Source organism: Lagopus leucura, unplaced genomic scaffold, assembly GCF_019238085.1.
Source record: "Lagopus leucura isolate 7727_CA_CO unplaced genomic scaffold, USGS_WTPT01 Super-Scaffold_650, whole genome shotgun sequence".
In the NCBI taxonomy this organism is placed as follows: domain Eukaryota; kingdom Metazoa; phylum Chordata; class Aves; order Galliformes; family Phasianidae; genus Lagopus; species Lagopus leucura.
The window spans coordinates 1,301,629-1,311,230 of record NW_024962253.1 but is presented as its reverse complement, the minus strand read 5'-3'; the positions used below and the strand labels follow the sequence as shown (position 1 = coordinate 1,311,230).

The window sequence follows — 9,602 nt, the reverse complement described above, 5'->3', positions numbered from 1 at the left end:
TGTGGGAACTAGCAAAGCCATGCTGGGTACTAAAATGGTGCAGGCTCTGTTAGGACTCGGGGAGGCCCCAGAGAATGAGGAGAAAATCACAAGACATGTCACTTCATTAATTCAGGTTAACGATCTTCCGAATCAATTATGCAGGCTCAATGGGCAGTGAAATCTTCATCTAAAACACTTACCGTTCCTGACATCTGATTTATCAAGTGTTCTTCCTTGAAGCACAAGGATGCCATTTCATCCAGCTGCTGCCGATGGGCCTGAATCATAGCCTGTCTGATTAACAGAGAATTATCCTTGGTTACGCAGCCCGCTGCACTACCTTTAATTGCTATTAGGCACCAATAAAGGTCTAAGAAGGAGGGATGCCCAATTGGAAGCCCCTCTGTCCTGTGCTCCCTGGCATTGAGGCACTGCACACCAGTGCTCCTTGAAGTGGACTGCACTTCTTGGGTAAAGAAGACCTTGATGACCAAGGGTTTGCTCTGGGAGAAGTGACTGCAGACTGCTGGCAGAGCAGCACATACTACTTTTTACCATGCAGAAATGTAGGAGCAAAAACATATATACATCTGCTAAGACTGAGAACTGGTAAGTCACTTTGGTGAAAATAGGCAGGCACAGTGGGAAGGTAGTGCTGCTATTCCCTCCTCTCAGTAAGTTTCTCTGGCCAACAATAAATTTTCTGTCACCTGAATGCTGACAGTGGCAGCCCTACATCTAAAGCTTCAGTGACCAGCTAGTTGCTTTTGCTGTTTTTCTTTCCATGGTGATGCAACAGCTATCACCTGCTTTTTAATGGGAGATTTTGATGTATTTTAGGTACTTAATAGCTTACAGAAAGCCAATCCATTACTGAGAATTTCAGCTTATGTTATAGTATTAGTTCTTCCAACATTATCCTACGAAACTCTAATAAAATAATTGGCTTCCTGTGAGATTTTAAAATATTACTAAATAAAAGACAATTATATATATTTATATAAGATAATGAGCATAAATTAACATTAATTTTATTAAATAATTATTTCAGTGATTGATTTTCTATCTGTTTTTAAGAAGCATTCTATACAAATAAAGGTAAATGTACCACAAGCCTAGAACTTACGTGCTTCATAGTAAACATTAGTGACTAGCAAGACTTACTGTGCCTTTTCTAGGACCTCCTTGTGCAGTTTTCCCACTTCTGATACAGCACTTGGAGAGCCTGTGTTGCTGCTCGATGGGCTGTCTGCATTTGCTAATGGCTTAGTAACTTTGGTTGCAGATCTTGGATCTAGAGCAAAAGCTTCTTGGGTAAAAATAGTCTGCACCGATTTGCTCTTAAGCAACCCTATTTCCTCACTGCTGAATGATGACTTAGCTGAGTCTTCAGAACAAGTCAAGTCCTCATTTCTCAGTCCTGACGTGGGCTGCAAGAGGCCGCATTCCTGAGAGGGGGACTGCACTGCATAATCTGTATTGCCCCCTGTTAGGAAGCACGATGCACCTGAAAAATAGCTCTTCTCAGTTAGCTCAGTGTTTATTTTCTGAGACTTAACATTTGGTCTTTGACTTGAGTCAGATTTTCCTGAACTACCAGTGTTCTCATTAACATCAACATCACACTGTCTGCCATCTGAGTATTCTTTGCACTTTTTGCTATGGAGAAACAAAGCACCCTCTCTCTCTTCCCTGGCTTCTGTGGATTCAGCTGTGGATGTTTCTGTCAGGTCATTTCCAACAACAAAACTGTGAAGAACTCCTTGATTTGATGAACCTGAGCCCTGATGGCAGCAGCACGGCTTCACACCACAGCAGGTGGGTGAGAGCCACTTGTCCCCTGCTTGTGGGGAATGCTGCAGGATGCAGTGTCTCGCACCACGATGTGCTTGCTCCCTCAGTTCCAGCATGCTGTCTGTTAGAGCTCTGTTCCTTGTGCACTGCCAGGTCTCCTCCTCAAACCTTATCTGGGAACTGTGCACTTTCCTGCCCAACATCTGTTTCACATGAGGAGGCTTTACTCGTTTAGAAGAAACATTCTCTGTATCAGTTCCTTCCTCATAGTCAAGAAGAGATGGAACAAGAGGGGCCATTAGCTCAGAACTGAATTCTGAGGAACAACTGGAAGATCTGCAATGGTTAACATCATTCTTTCGACTTTTCCACTTAATATCTGCTGTAACATCCTGTCCATCCAAAGTGGATTCCTCTTTCTCCTGCTGGAGGAGAATCTGTTTGCGTTCTGGAGCTACCAATTTCAATATAGGAGAAACGTATGGGTTTGAAAGACCCTTTTCTGGAGTCGAGGTATCTTCGGTGGAGTAAGACAGACATCCGAGTTTGGATTTGTACTGCTTATGATCTGCTAGGAAGTCTTTGCTTTTATTCCAGTTACAAGCAGGATCGTCTTGTAAGCAGTAAGGTTTCTCTGCGGTGTTGCTCGAAGACAGCCCAACAGCTAAGTCATAGCTCCAGTCAGTCAGAGTTTTGCTGCAACCTGCATTCTTAATGGATTCCTCCATCTTTGGTCTGCCCTCACTAGAATCCCAGCTGTCATCTACTTCATTTTCTTGTGTGGGTATTGCATAGTTAAAAAATAAGTCCTGTCGCTTTTGGCCTTTTTGCTCTTCCTCAGTTCCTTGTTCTCTTTGATGGAGGAAAAAAGAATGCTGACTGCACTTGTTGCTGTTTCTTCTTTTTACATTCTTTTGACTGCAGACAGGTGAGAAAGAATCTTCACTGAAATCACTGTCATCGAGATCTTCCAGCTGCATCTCCTCTTTGCACTGTGCTTCAGTGGCAGTAGGACTTAGCTCCTGCTTCACTTGAATCTCCTGGGGCTTGTACTGTGTCAAAAACCTCTCAAGAGGTTGGTAGCTCTGTTTTTGCTGCAGAATAGGTGGCTGCTGAAATTGCTGGTGATAGAGGCGTAAATGCTCCTCCCTTTCTTTCTGAAATGGAGGCAGATTTGTCCATGCTTCAACATACTGTTTAGCAAAGGTGTGCCCCCATTCTTGCCTGCTGTCAGAAGGCAGATTTCCATCTCCAAGGGAAAAATCATCTCTAGAAACAAACTGTTTCTGCACAGGTTGCACAGTCTGGACTTTCAGGCACTGGGCAGGTGCTTTGTCTTGCATGTATCTGTCTCTTTGGAGACTTTCTTTTGTTTCTGCTGTGGCAGCATTTTTGATGATAAAATCCTTTGCAACGTGGCTCTTCTCAGAGCAAGAAGACAGATCATCAGTTTTCTTCTTCAACTGATGTCCTAACCGTAGGACTCCCTTAATTGGACTACTGTGATGGAACCACAGTGAGCCGGAATTTCCTTTGTAGACATGTCCTTTGCTGACTCCCTTGGGTGTAGAGGTCAAAGGGCCACTAAGTGGCTGGAGTGCTGGAGGGCAAATCTTTGTTTTTGTAGCACCTGAAGAATGGTGGAAGCCTAGCTTCACTTTCTTTGGAGAGCTTTTTTCTCCAGGTGGCAAAGAGGGAGAGTTTTGGACTCGTTTTGGAGATACGTTTCCAGCTGTCCGACGTCTGTTTGTGACAGGTGTAGAACATTTAATCCCCTTCTTCAACTCTTTGACCCTGTAAATGAAGTTTGCTTTAGAAGCTGTCATGCTTTTAGATAAGTGTCATGAGAACAAACAAATGCTTTCACATATTAAAGCTAAATACTGTCATGATTTCTGTTTTAATTATCGGCGATTGAGGCAGGCATCAAAGCAATACTAATTTTCCTACAAAAATTCCTAAACAGGATAGGCCTGTAGCAGTACTTTGAAGTGCTTCCTTGAATAGTGTGTAAGAGTTGGACTTCAGTCAGCAATCGTAGGTATATGTACAGACTGGAAGAAGAATCAACTGAAAGCAGCCCTGTGGAGAAGGACTTGGGGGTCCTGATGGACAAAGAGCTGGACATGAGCCAGCTGCATCAAACTAAGGGTGGCAGCAGGAAGAGGGACAGGGGACTGTTTTACCTCAGCTCTGCCACGGCGAGGCCCCATTTGCAGTACTGTATAAGTCTGGGGACCCCAGCACAGGAGGGATGTGGAGCTGTTGGGGAGAGTCCACAGGAATGCCACAAAGGGGATCAGAGGGCTGGAGCATCTCTACTATGAAGACATGATGAAGGATCATGGCTTGTTTAGCTTGAAGAAGGCTCCTCTACACCTCATTTCAGCCTTCCAGTACTTAAAGGGAGCTTATAAATGGGATGGAAACAAACTTTTTACATGATCTGATGGTGACAAGACAAGGGGCAATGGTTTTTAACTTAAAGAAGGTAAGTTTCGGTTAGATGTTAGGTGGAAATTCTTTACTCAGAGGGTAGAGAGGCACAGGCTGCCCAGAGAAGATCCTACGTAAGAGTGGAACAGGTAAGGATTTTATTTGCATTGTGAAATTACATTTTCTGTTAAAGTCAGCATTTGCAATGTAACCATAAAAATTACACCTTACTTTTTCCATGGTGTTTTTCACGTTGGCAAGACTGAACTTCATCTCCTACCTGTCAGCATATCGCAAAGTGTTCAGGGTATGCTCTGTAGCTATGTGGCTAGGTGATACATTGGCTATCATGCAGGTCTTGGAATTGCCAATGAAAGAATCCTTTAGGACCTAGGATTAGAAGGAAAAACTAAGTTTAAGATCCTTAGCAATCCATATATTTACTTTTAATCTATGCTTGTTCTTATTTACACAAAATATGTAGCAAAGTGATTGACTTCAGCATGGAACTTATGAAAAGTTAGACTAAGTTACCTTGAATTTCCTGTACATTAACAATCTGTGTAGAGGCAGATTAATGACAGGTGGTGCACAGTAACTCTTCCTTTTTTTTTTTTTTTTTTTAATGTAGTTTTCTTGTCTGAATTCATCTTGACATTCTTTGTTTACAGTTTAAAATGAATATGAGTGTTAATTAGTGCTTTGAATAAGCCCTTGCATCTTCTGCCTCAAGGTTGCCCATATGCTTCATTCCTCAAAACATATGCCACAACTGCAGTGAAGAAATGATCAGAATTCCCACTACTGTTATTGCACAGAAGGTCTAAGATTGTTTACAGAGAGGATGGAACTCTCAAAGAACCTGTTTCAGTAGTTACTCACAACGTGAATACCTAATTATGACTAGTCCATGGAGCTCTTCCTATAAAAATACCCGCAAAACAATAGAGATTCAATCCCAGAATTTGGGATTTAAGGCACTTTTGTGGAAGCTGTGCTTCTGTGTTTGCTGGTTTGTTTGTTTTAAGCCACCATGCCAGTCCCCAGATTGACTGGGGGAGCTGGCAGCTGGCCTCAGACCTGTGATTATCTTTCAAATTATTTTTTGAAAGAGTTATTCATTTCTCTTCAAGGGTTTAATAGCAGTTACTGTTTCTTGATTTTCATTTTGTCCTCACGAGGGAAGTAGCTACTATTGTTACCTTTGCTCCTTTTACCTGAGTTAACTTGCTTTGTCGGAAGGGTGTATGTGCATGCTCCTGATCCAAGGCCCGAATGCATTCCTTTAGCTATCGAGAGAAAACACACACACACACACACACACACACACACACACACACAAATTTAGTTTCTCTATCAAGTAACTAAATTGCATCAAACCTAAGCTATTTACTATTTCCCTCATGCATGCTTAATTCCTACCATGTCCCTCACAGGACCGTTGCTGCCACGGCAATGAATGGCCAGCTTTGACTAGTTCGGCTACCAGCAGCCATTCGGTTGCACTCAGGAAGCAAACCTGAAGTACAGAGCCATGTATCTCAGCCTGCCAGCTCTGTGGGATAAAAAAATGAAGCCCAAAAAGCTTGGTATATTCATGCATGTTCAACACACAGCTCCATACTACTACAGACTTGCTGCTGCACCATAGCTAATGAGTTTGCAGAGAGTGTACACCAGACTGCTGCAGCCTGTGTGCCAGGTGAATGCTGGATTCATACACCTGTAACATCCTCAGAACAGAGCTTTTCACGCTCCACCTTTTATTAAGCTTTTTATTCTAAAATAAGCTCTTCCCTGCTGAAATTAAACAAAATACTGCTTTCACATAACAACAGTGCAAATCTCTTATGCTGCTCTGGCAACATTTAATACTTTCATATTTTAAAAGAGGCACTGTAAGCCAAACAAGGGCATATTCTTCCCCACAGTGATTCTAATCTGCAGTATAGATATTCCCTTTAAGCAAACTGCAAATGTGGGTACAATGGAGTGTGTTAGAAGGCTGACCTCCTTCTTCACTCCAGTGCAAAGCCTCAAACCCAATTGGAATGGAGGACATAAAAAAAAAAAAGACAGCAACAAAAAATGAACTGTGGAGGCGAGGAGGCTGCTGAGTTCCAGCCCATGCTCAGAAGGCAGTACAGATGCAGCCCAAGTAAACATTTCACTGCGATCTTTGACAGGCTGATAAGGACTATACACAGAACACTGAGAATGAAGCAATGGACTACCCAAGGAGTGGAGATACTTCCTTTCAAGGTTAGAGAGCTTCCATTGAAAACAGCAGGACATGTCAGGTAGCTACACCCAAGCCTTTCACAAAACACAGCACATGTTCTCTGTGTTAGTAACCATTAACAGAGGTGGCTAGTAGTTTTAAAGAAACATGTCTTGATTTGTTATCAGCAGTGGAAAAACATGTCACTTTCAAACAAATGTTTGTACTTTTTTGTCCACTGGAATAAGCCCAGCAGCATCACATGCTGAGCCTGGACATGCCCTCATGCTGTCAGATATGGACTGTATAGCCACAAGACAAGTCATTTATAAGAGCAGATATCAAGGAAAATGAGCAGATGACAGTGTTGTTCTGGTGATACTAGCATGAAGCACCCTTTCTATATTTAAAGGAACAATACCCACTTGAAATGACAAGTATCTCTTGGATTTTCTGCATTTTATGAAAAATGATACCTCCAACAAGTACAAGATCAATTATATTTTATACTGCTTCTCATAATTGCAGCATCTGAGTATCCTCTACTTGAAAACAAATACTCAAACCAGTAGCAAACTTCATATTTCATGTGTTTTAAGGCTAGAAGTTTATGTCAGGATCATGAAGGGCAGAGCTTTGTTTTATAGGCTGAAGCCTTTTATAGTTAATTAAATCACTATTTCTAGGCACCTAGATTGCTTATTTACCCTGCTTCACAAAATAGTAAAAATGTGCACACTCTGATTTTAAAGTTCCTTTTCAGTTTCATGAACCTACGTTAAGCCCCAGCCCTCAGGCATCAATTCTGCTCAGGTGCTGACCCCCTATGCCATTCAGTTATTCACCAGCAAATAAGGAAGTGTGAAGCTCTAAACACATTCACTTTACATGCTGTCTTCCATTTTAAATGCAGTATTTTACAGCAGTAAAGCCTCTGTGCAAAAAACCCCAATCCTCTCCTCCATTCTGAAAACAGAGCAAGTCACCCATTTGCTGAGTGCTAAGAATGTCTAAATATATGATTATGTGCAGTAACTTTTGTGCTTTTGACTCATGCTCACTGACTGCTTATCATCTTCGTCTCACCTAGCAAAACCTTCAGTCATCAGTGAGCTTTGCTCCTTTGAATTAAAGGAGGTACAAAACCTTCTACACCATCCCTACTTAGAAGTACTTCTGCTTTATCTTAGATGACAGATTTCTGCTCGTCTCTTTTTGCATAACTGTGTACATTTCTATGAGAAGATGGTTTCCATTACGAATGCCTTTCTTCTTGCTCCTTTTGCCCCATACATGAAATGCTAATTCCTGCACTCTCGAGTGGTTAAGTCCTTTACACTTGATTTGATAGAGGATTCTGAGTTCAAGTGGTGAAAACAAGCAGCAAGAACAGATGAGCTTTTATGAAACACATTTGGCAATCCCAAGCTAATGCTCTCTGGAAGTAAAGCTGGATAGCATTTCTATAAAAAATATGATACAATTAGTAGAATACAACTAACATTTTCCATGCCGTGTTTACTTGGCTGGCTGTAAAGATTGATTAAGAAAACTTGATTTTCATCACAAACTCCTTCCTCTGTTAAATTGTCTTTCAGGCATGAGATAAATTAAACTAGAAAAACCTGGTATTCTGGATATTTTTTTCCCTCGAAAGAATCCACATGCATATTATTCCATGGTTCACTTTTATCCAAAAACCCATGCTAATAATTAACTACAAAATATTCCCTAGAAATTAGTAGCTTACTGCTAAAAGACTTTGGTTTATTTCTGCTCCTTCCATTTTTGTTTGTCGATCCGAGTCTCTGGCATCAGCTGCCCTTTCACTGCCAGCCAGATCAATGAATGATATCCTAGAAAAAAGAACAAAGTTGTGTTTATCTTGTAGAGTTGTTTTTTCTATTTTTTTCTTTTTTTCTTCTTCTTTTTTAAACCAGAGGAAAACAACACATGACATCAGAAAAACAATCAGAAATTACTACCTTCGAATAAAGAGAAATACCCACTGGAATAAGCTGAAGTGTCAAAATATGCATAACAGCAGAACAATGTGGGAGCATTCTGGCACTAGTATTAGCATAACAGAAAGTATGACTGCCTGTGGTGAGTTTACTCCACAGTTTATCAGATAAGCCGTTTAAAGTGTAACACAGTCATCTCTGTGGATAGTCACCATGCTTGTAGTTTCCTAAGAACAAGGATAAAGCAACTAAATTTCTTAATTTTTTTCCAGATAAAACAGAAAACTGCCCTATCAAATGGGAATTCAGGGCAATATGAAATTTCCAGTGTAGTAAATAATACATTCAGCTTTCCACACTTCTTTTGGTGAAGGGCCTGGAGCATCTCTGCTATGAAGAAAGGCTGAGTGAACTGGGTCTGTTCAGCCTTGAGAAAAGGAGACTGAGAGGAGACCTGATCCGGGTCTATAAATATCTGAGGTGTGGGGGGCAGAACGGCGAGGCCGGACTCTTTTCAGTGGTGAGTGGAGACAGGACAAGGGAAAAGGAAACTGCAGCACAGGAAGTTCAGCACAAATGTGCGCAGGAACTTCTTTACAGTGAGGTGACGGAGCACTGGAACAGGCTGCCCAGGGAGGTGGTGGAGTCTCCTTCTCTGGAGATGTTCCAGACCTGCCTGGATGCCGACCTGTGTGACCTGCTGTAGGGAACCTGCTTTGGCAGGGGGTTGGACTCGATGATCTCTGGAGGTCCCTTCCAACCCCTACAGTTCTGTGATTCTGTGCTTTTCCCTTTGCCCAGAGCTCCATTGGCCCTTCTCACATGGCCTAGAGCTGGGTGCCAGCTATTGGACTGACTATTTATCTTTGCCCTTCTTTTTTCTGGAACAGTTCTGAATTCACCTGTGGACGTTATTGGGATCCTCTCCTCACTCCAGTTCCCCTTCACTTTTAGCAACAACAACTGAAAAAAGAATAGCACGTGCCACACCTACAAAAACAGACACACTTCTATTTCTAAACTGCTTTGCCTTTTCCTCTCTTCACTATTTGTGGCACTTCCATTTTGAGTTGTATTTAAAATTAGATCCTGGGAAGAAACTGCTGCACTGTAGTTGCTGGAAGGGTTTGTCAACATGTTTTTTTGACACTCAGCAGTAATGGCAGCTCCTAGACCTCTATCCTCAAATCTGTTTCTTGGGGTTA

The 9,602-nt window shown here is 41.8% G+C and overlaps 1 protein-coding gene across 1 annotated transcript in view; it reads right to left on the bottom strand.

The window, feature by feature from the left end:
• The window catches only part of KIF24 (kinesin family member 24), a 28,114-nt gene that overhangs the window by 4,775 nt on the left and 13,737 nt on the right, over window positions 1-9,602 (bottom strand). The window contains exons 7-11 of the mRNA XM_042862285.1: window positions 8,184-8,289; window positions 5,430-5,501; window positions 4,493-4,602; window positions 1,147-3,570; window positions 183-276 (exon numbers count right to left, since the gene is read on the bottom strand). Coding sequence (XP_042718219.1) covers window positions 183-276; window positions 1,147-3,570; window positions 4,493-4,602; window positions 5,430-5,501; window positions 8,184-8,289 — 2,806 coding nt within the window. The remainder of the gene's footprint in view (window positions 1-182; window positions 277-1,146; window positions 3,571-4,492; window positions 4,603-5,429; window positions 5,502-8,183; window positions 8,290-9,602) is intronic.